The 15,485-nt window shown below is 48.1% G+C and overlaps 1 protein-coding gene across 1 annotated transcript in view; it reads right to left on the reverse strand.

The window, feature by feature from the left end:
• Positions 1 to 12,873: 12,873 nt before the first annotated feature.
• Positions 12,874 to 15,485, reverse strand: part of LTF (lactotransferrin) — a 39,370-nt gene continuing 36,758 nt past the window's right edge. Inside the window, exons 16-17 of the mRNA XM_058288964.2 lie at positions 14,600 to 14,789; positions 12,874 to 13,082 (exon numbers count right to left, since the gene is read on the reverse strand). Of these exons, the coding sequence (XP_058144947.1) occupies positions 13,048 to 13,082; positions 14,600 to 14,789 (225 nt within the window). The 3' untranslated portion in view covers positions 12,874 to 13,047. The remainder of the gene's footprint in view (positions 13,083 to 14,599; positions 14,790 to 15,485) is intronic.

Here is a 15,485-nt window from a genome sequence, read left to right on the forward strand (position 1 = left end):
TCTACCATATAGGAGGTCCAGGGTTCAATGCCCAGGGCCTCCTGGTGAGCCCATGTGGCGAGCTGGCCCATGCAGAGTACTGCCCCATGTAGGAGTGCTGGCCCATGCGGAGAGCAGGTGCAGCAAGATGATGCAACAAAAAGAGACACAGAGGAGAGAAATAAGAGAGGCAGCAGATCAGGGAGCTGAGGTGGTGCAAGAGAATGATCGCCTCTCTCCCACTCCAGAAGGTCCTAGGATCAGTTCCCAGAGCTGCCTACTGAGAATACAAGCAGACACAGAAGAACACACAGTGAGTGGACACAGAGAGAAGACAGTGGAGAGAGGAGGGAGAAATAACTAAATCTTAAAAATAAAAACACTTGGAAATATTGATAACAATAGGCACAAGTTCAATCCCATGTGAGCTATAAAAGCAAAGCAGCTGGAAACAATTTACATACAGAAATTTAGAAACCATCCACTAAACTGAGGCCTAAGTACTTGACAGAACATCCCTCCAGATCTTCTGATTGATCGGCATCGTTCTCTGACGTTCTCGTGCAGTCACAGAACTTTACGCAACATACATTTCCATGGAAGTTTCACCGCCTTGAGGAGTGCGCCAACTGAGTTCGCCCCTTTAAATGCTACGAGACGCCTACTGCTGAGGAGAAGGTCCCAGCGGGCAAGGCTGGCCGCCCCGGGAGCACTTCCGGTGTTTCAGCCCTGACAGTCCACTCTCCTGTTTAACGAGCGAGGGCCACACCTGAGCGGCTGGTCCCAGGGGGGTTTGCCAAAGTGAGGGTCTCCTACGCTCGTCAGTGTTTCGGCCTTGTATTTGTATTTACTTTTTCCTGACCTTAAAAATGTTACCTGTGCCTAGAGAAATAGAAAGTGGGTAACAGCAGGCCTCCAGAATCCAGAGGCTGCCTGGGGTGCTGCGGAGGGAGCTGCGCCACCTGCTTTCAGGTACTTTTCTCTAGGAGCAGGTACAGCTTCCTGGTCAGAACAGATGAAGCTGCCTCACCCAGGACTCGCAGGCTCGCTGGCTTTCACACCCCGCCTGCCCGACCGCAGCCTGGAGGGCCACCCTGCTCCCGGCCCTGGGCACTGGGGGGCCACCCTGCTCCCGGCGCCGGGCACTGGAGGGCCACCCTGCTCCCGGCCCCGGGCACTGGGGGGCCACCCTGCTGAGGTACTTAGGAGCGAGACAAGGGAAGCGGTTGTGGCCCAACTGATAGAGCATCTGCCTAGAATACGGTGGGTCCAGGGTTTGATACCCAGGGCCTCCTGACCTGTGTAGCGAGCTGGCCCACACGCAGTGCTGCCGCGTGCGAGGAGTGCCGTGCCATGCAAGGGGTCCCCCACATAGGGGTGCCCCATGTGCAAGGAGTGCGCCCTGCAAGGAGAGCTGCCCCACGCGAGAAAAGCGCAGCCTGCCCAGGAGCGGTGCTGCACACACGGAGAGCTGATGCAGCAAGATGACGCAACAACAACAAGAAAGCAACACAGTTTCCCAGTGCTGGTATGACAAGAATGCAAGTGGACACAGAAGAACACACAGCGAATGGACACAGAGAGCAGACAATGGGCGGAAGGGGAGAGAAATAAATAATATAAATCATTAAAAAAAAAAAGGAGTGAGATAAGACAGCTGCGACTTGCATTCAGAGGGTTCAGTCACACGTGTGAGTATGTGCATAGAGGAAGAGAGAGGAAAGCAGGCCGAAGTGCCAGCAATTTCAAATCCAGATTAGGGGGGTGGTACGTGGATCTTCATTGCAGCTCTCTTTGGCCTACACCGTAAAAGTAACTTTCAGAAGACAAAAGTTGAGAGGGAAATTGGCTGATATTTTCTAGATAAAAACAAAGAAAACAAGTAAAGAGCAAGAATAGTTTTCTTTTTTTTCTAAGATTTATTTATTTCTCTCCCCTCCCACCCCGACCCCGGTTGTCTGTTCTCTGTGTCTATTTGCTGCATCTTCTTTGTCTGCTTCTGTCTTTGTCAGTGGCATGGGAATCTGTATTTCTTTTTGTTGCATCATCTTGCTGTGTCAGCTCTCCATGTGTGCAGCGCCATTCCTGGGCAGGCTGCGCTTTCTTTGGCGCTGGGCGGCTCTCCTTACGGGGCGCACTCCTTGCACGTGGGGCTCCCCTACGCGGGGGACACACCTATGTGGCAAGGCACTCCTTGCTCGCATCAGCACTGCGCATGGGCCAGCTCCACACAGGTCAAGGAGGCCCGGGGTTTGAACTGCGGACCTCCCATGAGGTAGACAGATGCCCTAACCACTGGGCCAAGTCCGCCGCCCAAAAACACTTTTCAGAAGTTTCTCTCCAGCCCCTCCAGCTTGTAGAGATGAGAGGAGAAGCCAGGACCCTCATGCCCCTGCAGAGCACAAGGTCACACAAGCACACAGCAGCAGGCCCAGGGTCCTGCCACTCAGGCCATTGCTTCCTCCCGCCCAGGACGGGCCTGGGAGGACTTCTGAAAACCTTGGTCAGCTAAATGTTTCAGAGCGAATCTGGATAAAAGCAAAATTCCTGGGAAAACGTAGGCGACAGCCGCGCCAATCCTGCCCGCCACCTGTCTTGGTCCAAACCATGAGCAAAGAATGACTAATTCATTAAATAGTTGAAAAACTACCAAAAGAGGAACAGCTCTTGGCACATGAAAATCATATGAAACTCACACTGCAGGAGCCATAAATAAAGTTGTGCTGGAACACAGCCCATTCATTGACGTATGTGCTGTCTGTAGCTGCTTCCGCATTACAGTGACACAGTCTAGCGGTCTTGACCGAGATCGTATGTGCCTTCCCATCACTTCACATGGCTGCTGGGTGCGTTACAAATTGCTATGAGATGGTTATAATTCAACAGTGTTTCAAGTGCCACACGTGTAGCCATACCACACATTTTATTTTATTTTTATCTCCAGTGTGTATCTATCATATTAAAACAATGAAAGAAAAGTAGACTTTGAAGGCTACACATTTTTTAAAGCCATAGGATCCTTTTTCTTTTTTTTTTAAATTTATTTCTCTTCCCTTCCCCATTCCCCCTCCCCCCTTCCCCCTCCCCCCCCCCCCCCCCCCCCCCAGTTATCTGTTCTCTGTATCCACTCACTGTGTGTTCTTCTGTGTCTGCTTATATTCTTGTCAGCAGCACCTGGAATCTGTGTCTCGTTTTGTTGGGTCATCTTGCTATGTCAGCTCTCCATGTGTGCGGCACGCACTTTTTTTGCACTGGGCAGCTCTCCTTACGGGGCACACTCCTTGCGTGTGGTGCTTCCCTACGTGGGGGACACCCCTGCATGGCACAGCACTCCTTGCGCGCATCAGCACTGTGCGTGGGCCAGCTCACCACACAGGTCAGGAAGCCCTGGGTTTGAACCTTGGACCTCCTGTGTGTTAGGCAGACACCCTATCTGTTGGGCCAAATCCACTTTCCTAAAGGCTATACCTTTTTTTTTTTAATTGTTTATTTATTTTTAAAAATTACATTAAAAAAATATAAGGTCCCATTTAAATCCACCGCCCCCACCCCCCACTCCCCCCACTGCAACACTCTCTCCCATCATCATGACACATCCATTGCACCTGGTAAGAACATCTCTGAGCATCACTGCACCCCATAGTCATTGATCCACATCATAGCCCACACTCTCCCATGTTCCATCCAGTGGGCCCTGGGGGGATCTACAATGTCCCGAAATTGTCCATGAAACACCACCCAGGACAACTCGACGTTCCGAAACCGGCTCCACATCTCATCTCTTCCTCCCATTCCCCAAACCCAGCAGCCACCATGGCCACCCTTCCCACACCCATTCCACATTTTCTCTGTGAACATTGGATTAGTTGTGTCCATTGCACATCTATGTCAAGTGGGGCTTAGATTCCATATGGATACTGGATGCACTCCTCCTGCTTTCAGTTGTAGACACTCTAGGCTCCATGGTGTGGTGGTTGACCTTCTTCAACTCCATGTTAGCTGAGTGGGGTAAGTCCAATAAATCAAAGTGTAGGAGCTGAAGTCTGTTGAGGCTCTGGGCCTGGGTGTCTTATTATCAGTCCAGAGATTCAAATCCCCTAAATATATCTTAAACCCCAGCACCTATTACAATTCCAATAAAGTAGCATGGAAGTCTTGTGAAAAGAGATCCCCTCTGAGTCCAATAACATCACGCAGAAACACAGGCTCCAAAGAGGGGCCATCTGCCATGGCAGTGAACCCCATCTGCCGTGACCATAGAACCCGTGGGTCTCTTTATCCCTCAAAAGAACCAATACCTGGGGTTGTATCTACTTTATCTGTCTCTCAGACTCTGCTCAGTTGTGCATAAGGGAATTCCTTCTGACAACCTCCAGACTCTTTTTTAGAGATTCATAGCCTTATAGTCTCATTTCTGCTTTCCATTTCCCCCTTACATTAGGTCAATCAGCATTTTGAAGTCATGTTATTATATGTAGACAGGGATATTCTGCTGATCCATATTGAACCTTTAATTCAAGGTCATTTCTAGTTGTATCTTCAGCTGGTATGTGGTAGTGGTCCCTCGGTGCCAGGGAGGCTCATCCCCGGGTGTCATGTCCCTCACTGGGGGGAATGCACTGCATCTACATGATGAATTTGGCTGTGAGAGTGGCCACATTTGAGTAACATGAAGGCTGTCAGGAGGAAACTCCCAGGCACATTGCTACTCTAGGCCTTGTTCTTATTGCAGGTGTATAGGCTCAAAAGCATAGCCATTAGTATCAGGAGCCCACTGTTGGGCCCTCCTTCCTTCTTGGTTCTTGCCGTTGCACCTGGGGGACTGCCGCTGCTCCTCCACAACAGTGACCCCCTGGCCAGGGGCCCAGTACCCCCCCAGCTGTTGTTTTTAATTGTTTCCACTATGAGTATATCTAGACATTACTATATGCCCTGGGCATATGCCCTGTATAACTCCCTGTCAACCCTATATATCCTGTCAATAACATCCTATATCAGTATTCCTCCGCTGCCATTGTTGAACCACTCTGTGATCCAAAACTTCCCATAAAGTGAATCCCAACAAATTGTCAGCTTCACAAGAGTCTTAGATCACCGAAATTCATATATACAATATACAGTACTTCCCCAGATCCACCATAAAACCTTTTCCCTTCCGCAGCGATAGTCTTTTAACTTATTCATATCATATTTCCTGAAACTGATGTAGAGATTTCGAGACAATAGCTTTCAAACAAGGTGACAGCTGTACTTACTATGTGGTCCATACTTTAGGTTGTACAGTTTTCTAAATTTTTTAGTTATCCTATGTTTTGCCTTATGGTTTACATTATTAGTCTGTCGTCCCCTATATGTTTTTGGTGTAATATTACATGTTTTATATTCATCCTCGTGTACTCTCACAAAACTCCTCTCTTGCCCCCATATTTACCTTGGTTCCATCCATTGCACATCCATTTTCCCCTCCCCTTGGGGCCCACAACACCAGCCAATCTCCATTTCCCAAGAAGCCATGTCCAGAGATACTTGCAGCAGTATTCAGGGCCTGACTTTCTCAACTGCCCTGTTGCCCTGGGAAAGGCTATACTTTTAAGACAGTGGAATGAGGCTTATTTTGTTTTTTTCGTTGTTGTTGTTGTTGTTTGTTTTGTTATCAAATTAGAGAGCAAAGCACTGTGTTTATTACACAATGACATTATAGATGTGTTAGAATACAATACATGTTGCCATTACCCGACTAAGAGCTAACCACACTACTCTCAACTCACAAGGGGCAAAGTTAAGGAAATTAGAAAGTGTAAAATGGAGTATCTCATCACAACAAAATGTCTTCCCAAAAGCAAAAATTGAAAATGAGGCTGTAGCCAAAGTAAGTTTCAGAATGTCTCATTTGCTAGCCATGGCAGGAAAGCTATTTACCTATGGTGAATTAATTAAAATATGTTTAATTCTGCAGTCAAATAAGTTCAGAGAAAATAACCATATTTAAGACTGTCTGCCTTTCAGTGGGAACAGTTGCTCAAAGAGTTGGAGACACTGGGAACATCATCAATGCTCAATTTTTTTTGAAAATTAAGGGAAATGATTTTGGGTGATGTGGCAGTTTGGCAATATTTATAAATACCAAAAAGAGATATTATGTTTGTAAACTGGTTTGTTCCTCTGGGCATGATACCCTTTGATTCTATTAAACTCAAAGTCTTTTATGTTTACTTGATTAAATTAAGATCAGTGCATTGATTTAACCATGTAGTAAGACATGGGGCAGGGTTGAGATCCCACCCCCTTGATGGCTGTATAAATGGACACTTGCTCAAGGAGAACACAGGAGAACACAGAAAAGAGAGAGAGCTCCACAGGAAGAGAGAGAAGCCATTTGCCTGACAGTTTGCAACTGAAGAGACCAAAGCCCTGAGCAGCCGAGCAGGCCTGGAAAGAAACGATCCCTCCAGCCAACAGCTGAGATTAGAAGAAGCTGGGCCCATGGAGCCTTAAGAGGAAAGAGGTGGCTGAACTCGCGCAAATGTTGCCCGCCATCTTGCTTCAACACGTGGCAACAGACTTGTGTGTGGAACTAATCTTGAACTGAACTCTTTAGGGCCTTGTGACTGAAAGCTTTTACCCCAAATAAATACCCTTTATAAAAGCCAACAGATTTCCAGTACTTTGCATCAGCACTGCTGTTGGCTAATAGAGGTAATTTCCTGGGCTTTTGATGAATCAGCAGGTGTTACTGATGCTGCTAAAATTATTGTTGACTTAGGAGTCCGTGCTGACTTTGGAGTTACTGAAGAATTAGCTTCCAAGAATAGTCTGAATAGAACATCTACAGGCCAGGCTATTTTCAAAGAAATTGAGAAAACACTAATTCAGTACAGCCAGAAAAGGAATCTGCTAGGATGTGTTACAATTGATGGTGGTTAAAGTCTTATTTGTACAACTTTACAAAGTTTGTGAAAATGGAAGGTATTTAGTACCTGTGTTATTCAGTAAAAGATTTGGATTTATCACGTGCAGAAGCAGGGGTGTCAACAATGGACTAACTTCTTTTGCTTTCATGGATTGAACCATCATCACACTGCAGTTTGATGGCTTAGCAGTGGCAAATTTTTTTCTGAATGAGATGAATCACTTCCATACACTTTATTGAACACTGAATGGCTTTGGGAGTTAGATATTTCTGCAGGCTTCTTTATGTTTCTTTACAAAGTCAACCTAAAATGACTAGGCCTAACAGTGCTTACATATGAAACATATACTGCTGACTGTAAAGTCGTTTTGTTAACTAAGTTTGAATCACAAGCAATGCTAAACTGCTTTATACATTCCCCATGCTGTCCAAAGTTAAAATAAGAAACAAGATCTCCATTCCCACACAAATTTGCTGTAGTTAGTATTTTTTCCTTAGAACTAATAAACAATATAGGGAGATGTTTTGAGACCTTGGAAAAATCTTGCTCCACATCAAAACTTCTCCCAGATTTAACATTTGTTGATGATTCCTACCCCAACCAAACTTTAATATAATGGTTGTAACAAGGTGATTTTTCAATGTTTATCAGTCAGAATAATTCTACTATAAGGAAGGACCCTTTCCTTATCTATCTATTATCTATCATCTATTATCAATCTTGATATCTATCGATCATCTATCACCTACCTTTCGGTCATCTATCTATCTTCATCACTATAGACTCTCAGGCTTCCTATGATATTCAATGGTTAAAATCAATTGTTGTCCTTATTTACTTTGATCCTCAAGTTGTCCCAGATTTATAGAGGGAACCCTTCCGCTGGTTTCTGCATCCTGCAGATACGCATTCATTGTTTCTAAAAGCGCTTCACGATTTCCTGGCACAAGATGTTCCAGGCTCGTCTTGTACCTTCCTCCTGGAGCCAGGCATCTCTCCAAGGAGCGCTGGCTCTTTTCAAGGGGAATGGTATTTAAAAACAAGGCTTACATGGCAGGTGTGCGGCTCGCTCCTGGGGCATTGCAATGCCAAGGGCATTCCCCTTGGCAGACAGCGCTAGGAAGAACACGTTTAGACGATACAAGGAATCGCGAGTCCCTAGAGGTACTTCCCATTCCAGTCAACTGCAGGTTCTTCTTTGCTCTCCCCATCCCATGTTTATATCGTTCTTCTTCCGCAAGAACTCTAGCTCCCAACAACATCAACACATTCATCCATTTTCTCAATCCTACATAAACATTAAAAAGTTCCAGAATTGCTACCTTCATAGCACTTTGAAAAACAAGATTTGTTTGCAGTTCTTTTTTTCCCTAGACTGGAGGTATATAAGGTTCAAATGTTACATGGATTAATTCCACCACCACCACCCCTGCCCACTGGGCCTCAATAGAGTTAGGTTATTACTTTTCAATAATGTGCTTGAATTCAGTTTGAAACTCTTTCTTCATTGTTAATATTAAGTATTTTTAATATATAGAACATTAGCGTGCTGCTGAGAGGTGCCCTCTTCCTATCCTTTCCACTGCACTTCCCCAAACTTTGAGGTCATCTTAATTTTATTTTTTGGCAAAAAAGATCTTTTAACAGACATGTTTATATTGATCATATTATGCTTTAATTTTAATTTTGACTTTCAATATAAATCTTGGAGATCCATCCGTGTTATTATATCTACATCTACTTCATGTTTTCAACTCCTGTGTCATGTTCCTTAGTACAGATATATTGGAGTTCATTAAATTTGAGATGTTTGCAATTTTTTATAACGGCAAAAAATGATGAAATGAACTTTCTTGTATGTGCTTCTCTATGCATGTGTGCAAGCTTTTCCATTACTGAAGTGGAATTGATGTAACATCTTCTTACTTAAGATGTTTGATAGCTGCTGCTAAACTGTTCTCCTAAAGGTGTGTATAAATACACAGTCCTAACAACACTGTTTCATTGCATCCTTACAATAATGAATATCATCAGTAATTTTGATTTTAAATCGTGCTAATCTAATCAGTGATAAACAATTTCCTGATTACTAGCGAATTGAGTGGCAGCTTTCATTTATCATATTTTCTGTAAATCCCATGTATATAATTGATGCTGTGCATTGGTAGGGGTCAATATCTTGTCTGATCCAGTTTCCTTCGGTCCTCAGCGTATTTGTTTAAGGATATATTTATTTCTACCTCTTTCCCGCACCGCAGTTGTTTGCATTCACTGTCTACTTGTCTTCTTTTTCAGGAAGCGCCGGAACCGACCCAGGTGCCTCCCACGTGGAAGGGAGGCGCGTAATCACTTGAGCCGCCTCTGCTCCCTTGGTGCTCAGCACGTTTGGAAGCTCAGTAAGAGCTCGGGAGGAAACTCAGCGGGTACTCGGGATGATGAGATGAGCAGCAGAGCCACCTCTGACCCGCGACGGACATGGCCGCCAGAGAAAACAAACCTCTGCTGATACACAACTAAGATGCTGATTTGGGGGGCATTTGCTACAACAACAGAACAGAGCATAAGCTAATGGACACAAGTGAGGCTGTATTTTGAAATTTAATCTCAGCCAGGAAAAAGGGATTTCATTGGTGAGCATTTTTTTTTTGTCTTTCTATATTTTTTCCCCTTCCCCTCCCCCTCCCCCTCCCCCTCCCCCTCCCCCTCCCCCTCCCCCTTCCCCCACCCTGCTGTCTTTGCTCTCTGTGGCCATTCGCTGTGTGATCTCCTGTATCTCTTTCTCTTTTTGGTCTTTTCTTCTCATTTTTTCTCCTCTAGGATTCACCAGAATTTATTCCTAGGGACCTCTGATGTGGAGAGAGTTTCCCTGTTAGCTGTGCCATCTCAGTTCCTGGTCTCTGCTGTGCTTCACCTTGACTCTCCCCTTTGTCTCTCTTTTGTTGCATCATCATCTTGCTGAATGACTCACTTGCATGGGCACTGGCTTGGCGCACGGGCACTGGCTCACCACACGGGCACTGGCTCGCCATGCCAGCTCCCTTTCTCTTCTTCTTTTTCACCTGGAAGCCTCAGGGATCGAACCTGGGTCCTCCCATATGGTAGGCGGGAGCCCTATCACTTGAGCCACATCCGTTTCCCATTGGTGAGCTTTTAATTTCACTTTAGAACTTTATTTCTGTGAGAAGGTTCATGTGGTTCAAATATTAGATATTTTAGGGAAGTGGATTTGGCTCAGCTGGTAAGAGTGCCTGCCTACCACATAGGAGGTCCAGGGTTCAAACCCAGGACCTCCTGTCCCATGTGGAGCTGGCCCAAGCACAGTGCTGATGCGCACAAGGAGTGCCGTGCCACGCAGGGGTGCCCCCGTGTAGGGGAGCCCCACACGTAAGGAGAGCCGCCCAGCACGAAAGAAAGTGCAGCCTTCCCAGAAATGGTGCCGCACACATGGAGAGCTGATGCAGCAAGATGATGCAACAGAAAGAAACACAGATTCCCAGTGCTGCTGACAAGATGCAAGTGGACACAGGAAAACACACAGTGAATCAACACAGAGAGCAGACAACTGGGGAGGGGGGTGAAGGGGAGAGAAATAAATAAGAAATAAATCTTTAAAAATAGATATATATTAGATATTTTATACTGCTGGCATTATAACAATATGGCTTACCCCACCAAAAGTTGCTCATTGAATATCCTTCTCAGTTTAATCAGAATGGACAGTATATCTGGCCATAATTCAAAGTAGCACATAGGAAAAAAGAAAATTTTCATCCTAGGTATGACAGTTTGAGATTGTTTATAACAGAAAGATTATGTTTGTAATCTAATCTATTCTCTGGGTGTGATACCCTTTGATTGTATTAAATTCAGTGAGGGGGCCTGAAGTTTACTTGATGAAGTCAGTTTAGGGCTTCTGATTGGGCTACGTCAGTAAGGCGTCACTCCAGTTGCGTCCCTGCCCCCTGGGTGGGCTGATATAAACAGACACTCAAGAAGACACACGGGAAGAGGACAGAACTCTGTCATTTTTTATCCTGCCCTGTGTCAGAAAGGAGCAGGCTCAAACAGCTAGAGGCCCGGGAGAGACGGACCATTTGCCTGAGAGCGTACAGCTGACCTTGGGAAGAGCGCAAGACTGATACAGGAAGCCCTGAGAGTCGAGCCCCAAGCAAGGGGGAGAGAGAGAGAGAGAGAGAGAGAGAGAGAGAGAGAGAGAGAGGGGCCTGGAGGCCCAGAGGGAAAGCGGAGCCCGGGCAGAGCTCAGCGGCCATCTTGCTTCCACACGTGGCAACTGACTTTGGTGAGAAAGCAACCTGGAGTGGGACATTTTACGGCCTTGTAACTGTGAGCTTTTACCCCAAATAAACACCCTTGATAAGAGCTGACAGATTTCTGGTGCTTTGCGTTGGCAGCCCTGTGGCTGACTGATACACTAGGATTACACAACCTCAATGAATGTCCTTGCCTGACAGATTTCAGAGATGTCTGCAGGCAGCAACTGAACTTCCTATCTCGCTGACGGTGGCAATGCTGGTGGAGGGGTCAGCGTGGCGGGGCAGGATTCCAGGTCCTGGGCTCCTAAAGGGGAAATTTCACCCTGACCCACCAAGGCAACAAGCAGGAAAACGATCTGTTCCCAGGGTGGGGCTAGTAACCTCAGAGGGCAGGTGCGGGGCCACAGTTGCACTTTTTCCTGGTGTGACTTAGCAGTAAGAGCTGAAACCCGCCATTTGGGTCTCTGTTAAATCCCTTCCCTTGCGTCAGAGCCGTGGGTCAGAAGCAAAACTTGGGAGCAAGCACAGCTAAGGACCAAGACTGGAGCCCTGAAAGGGAGCACCGTGGAAGCCGAGGGAAAAGGGTTTCACGAAGGAGGGTGCAGTCAACAGGCCCAAAAGAGGCACCAGGGGGAAGCGGACGTGGCTCAACTGATAGAGCGTCCGCCTACCATATGGAAGGTCCAGGGTTCAAACCCAGGGCCTCCTGACCCGTGCGGTGAGCTGGCCCACATGCAGTGCCATCACACACAAGGAGTGCCTTGCCATGCAGGGGCTCCCCCGAGTACAGGAGACCCACACACAAGGGGTGCGCCCCGTAAGGAGAGCCGCCCCACATGATAAAAAAAGTGCAGCCCACCCAGGAGTGGCACTCACACATGGAGAACTGACGCAGCAAGATGGTGCAACAAAAAGAGACACATTCCCAGTGCCGTCTGTGAATACAAGAAGACACAAAGAACACACAGCGAATGGATGCAGAAAGCAGACAATGCAGAGGGGGGAGAAAATAAATAAAATACATCTTTAAAAAAAAGATGTGCCGGGGCCCAAGGGAAGAGACCCGAAACCCCGCCGAAGCTGGGCAGTGGGGAGGGCGTGTGTGTCCTTCTCCAGAACCGCTTCAGAAGAGCGATGGCTTAGAATCAGATGGCAGTGGGATGAGGACAGGATGGAAAGGAGGAGGGCGAAGGCAGTGAGTCTGCACCATGCTTGAAGAGCTGGGCTGAGAAAAGTGGCTGTGACCCTACTGACGAGGGTTCACTGGAGATTGAGGACCAAGTTTCCTATTTTTCCCGCTTCCGCACCTTTGCTGTACTTGATGATGTGTGTTTAAAATACCAAATACGCTCAAATCTTCCCAGGATCCAGGTTCTTTCACTGACCCCTTGATTTCAACTCTCCAGCCCCTGCCCCCATCAGAGGCCCTGCCCTGAAGACACACACACTTGCCCACGCACACATTCACGTGCTCACACATGCGCACACTCAGGCACGAACACGCTCAGACAACTATGTGAATGGCCAACCAGATCCCTTTGGGGGAACATAAGTTCCTTGACCTGTCCTTAAACTCCAGGCTCACGGGCATCTGACACCAAACCGTAGGAGCGATGAGCTGGACCTGAAAAATTTGGACGGAAAGTCCAACGTGCAGGTGTTCGGCCAACACATGATTACGGCGTAAAGTTCTAGCACGCACGAGTGCATCAGCAGTACTTCTCATTTTATTTCTTGCTAGGACGGCAGCAGGGAATTGTGAAAACAGATGAGACTGGCAAACCTCATCCTCAGAAAGGGAGGACGAGGCCCCCGCGCTGGGTTAGGAGCTGAGAGCAGGGAACGGCCGAGCGTCCGCGGGGGAGGACTGGTCGCCTTGGGCTTTACTTGCTGAGAAAGGCGCAGGCTTCCAGGAGAGCTGTGGGAAACAACGGAGCGCGAGAGTCAGAAACTGCCCGCTGGACAGAAGCTGCTGGCAGGCGGGCTTTTAAAGCCACGACACACATTTCGTGATGACAGCTGCAGCGTCCAGGGCAGCAGGAGGCAGCCTCTGACCTTCCCCACCCGGGGCGCTCCCCTGCTCTGGCCTGATTGACACAACCGCTCCACCCCAGGTGTTTCTCGCTGAATCAACTATCACCCCTCAAATTCATAAAAACCTTGGGAGTCCTCTGACTTCTTTGGGAATCAGAGCAATTAATAAATTGATGCAAATTCGTTGGCAATTGTGCTCGTCTACTCATTCGCTCATTTGCAGATACTTGCTGAGCACCGGCTTCGTGTGGGTCACGTGCCAAGGGCTGGGGAGACCAGTGGGGGGACAGCCCTGCCCTAAAAGGCCTGTAGTCTATGCTGCTGGGAAAGAGAAAGGTCCCCCAGGGGTCTTTCTCGCAGCGTTGTCCTAGGACCGCCAGCGACGCCACCCCTGAAATGCCTGTTAGGAGAACAGAGCAGGGCCTCCTCAGACCCCACACTGCTGACATGTGGGGCCGGATAATGGTGGTGGGATCCGCCTCGGGCACCGCTTGGCAGCACCCCTGGCCCTCACCCACTAGAAGCCAGCAGCACCTCCTAAGTTGGGACCATCAAAAGTGTCCCCAGACATTGTCAACAGGCCCCTGGGAGGCAAAATCGCCTGAAGCGGATTCCTGGTCATCCCCCTCCTCGGCTCCCCCTCCCCCTCCAGCCCCCTGGGTGGGGGGCCAGGAATCCAGACGGCGGCCGGGCACAGAGGACACACGCGGAGAAGCGAGCGTCCCCACCGCGGCCTCGCAACCCCGCCACGGCCTCCAAATAGTTCTAAATGATAATTTTCAAAACATTTCCCTGGCTAAGATACACTGTCCTACATTTGAAAGTTGTGAGTATTGTATTTGTATTTGTATTCTCTGTGGTTGGTATTTCTGATTACTGTCTATTGAGAATTGCCATTTCTCAATATATCTGCGTATGTAAATATTTCTTTTTACCAAATCAAATGATCACTTTCCCGAACTCCACGACAATCTCTATCAGAATTATCAAAATTTGGCATAGAACCCACCGTTGTATTTTATCCTCTGATTCTTTCACCTGGTGAGGGACACTGTAATTTCCAGGAACACGGGAATATTGCCTTATATATTGCTGGAACAGTTTTTCTACCCGTCCAAGTGTTCCCTGGGATACTGCTTGGCCCTCAAACCTTTTTTTTTTTTAAGATACTAGAACCTTGTATGTGGGAAGCCTGCACTCAACCACTGAGCTACACTGGCTCCCCCATGTTGGTTTTTGTTTGTTCATTTGTTTTGTATTTAGGAGCTATCAGGGCTCGAACCAGGACCTCATATGTGGGAGGCAGGCGCTCAACCACTTGAGCCACACCCCCTCCCCAAGCCTGAAATCTTGACCTTCACCCAAGGTGGAGTCTCGGGGGTGCTATGTGGGATCACTTACGAGAAGTCGAGCATTGTTGCAGGTTAGCAATGGCCGTGACGTATGTTCTCCCCAAATACTGCTCATACGTCGTTTTGCCTTGGAGTTTAGCCAGACATTCGGTGTTATCATTGAACAGAAGGTTTTTGGTTTCAGACTGGAACATGCAAAACTTGCCCGGGCAGTCTCTTCCACGTTTTCCAAACTGAGCCTGTGTCCAAGGACAGACAGTTAAGTGTTGCCGAGGAAAATAGCAGAGTCTGTGACTTTGGGGAGGCCAAGGGCAGTTCTTCCATCCAGGACCCGGAAGGAGCAGCGCTCTGGCCCCGCACTCCCCGGTGGCTGCCTCCCCCCTGCCCACGCCGCCCCGGGCCAGGCCCACCATGGCCCGCCTTCCCCGAGCAGCACCAGGCCCCACCGCCTCTGACCTCACCGCCCCCTCAACCTGCGGTTCTTCCCTTAGGCTTTCTTACGGGTGACCAAGTAGGCCAAAGCAGGCGGCGGGCTGGACTTGGGCAGGGGGTCTGATGCCCTCTTTTTGTTATACAGCGTTCGTGCTGTGGTGGAAGGCCCCCGTCTCCCTCCAGCCCCTCCAGGAGAGCGGCTCTGCCTCTGGCCGATGGGCGAGGACCCATTCCTCAAGGGTTCCTCGAGGTGGCCAGGCTGATGGCTGAGGGCCACCCTAGAAGGTGGTCACCTAACACGTTGCAATATGCCGGCTCTCCCAGAGCGGCCGGCTCGGACACTGCCCAGGTCGTTGCCTTGGCATTGGGTGGCAGCCTCACAGGTGCCGTGAGAAGGGATCACCTCAAAGCGGCAGTCCTCTTGCTAGCACAGCGTGTCCATAGCAAGGGCTCAGTAAATACCAGTCATTGCAGCTCTTGATACAATCCAGGGTAAAAAGCAC

Source organism: Dasypus novemcinctus, chromosome 26, assembly GCF_030445035.2.
Source record: "Dasypus novemcinctus isolate mDasNov1 chromosome 26, mDasNov1.1.hap2, whole genome shotgun sequence".
Lineage (NCBI taxonomy): Eukaryota > Metazoa > Chordata > Mammalia > Cingulata > Dasypodidae > Dasypus > Dasypus novemcinctus.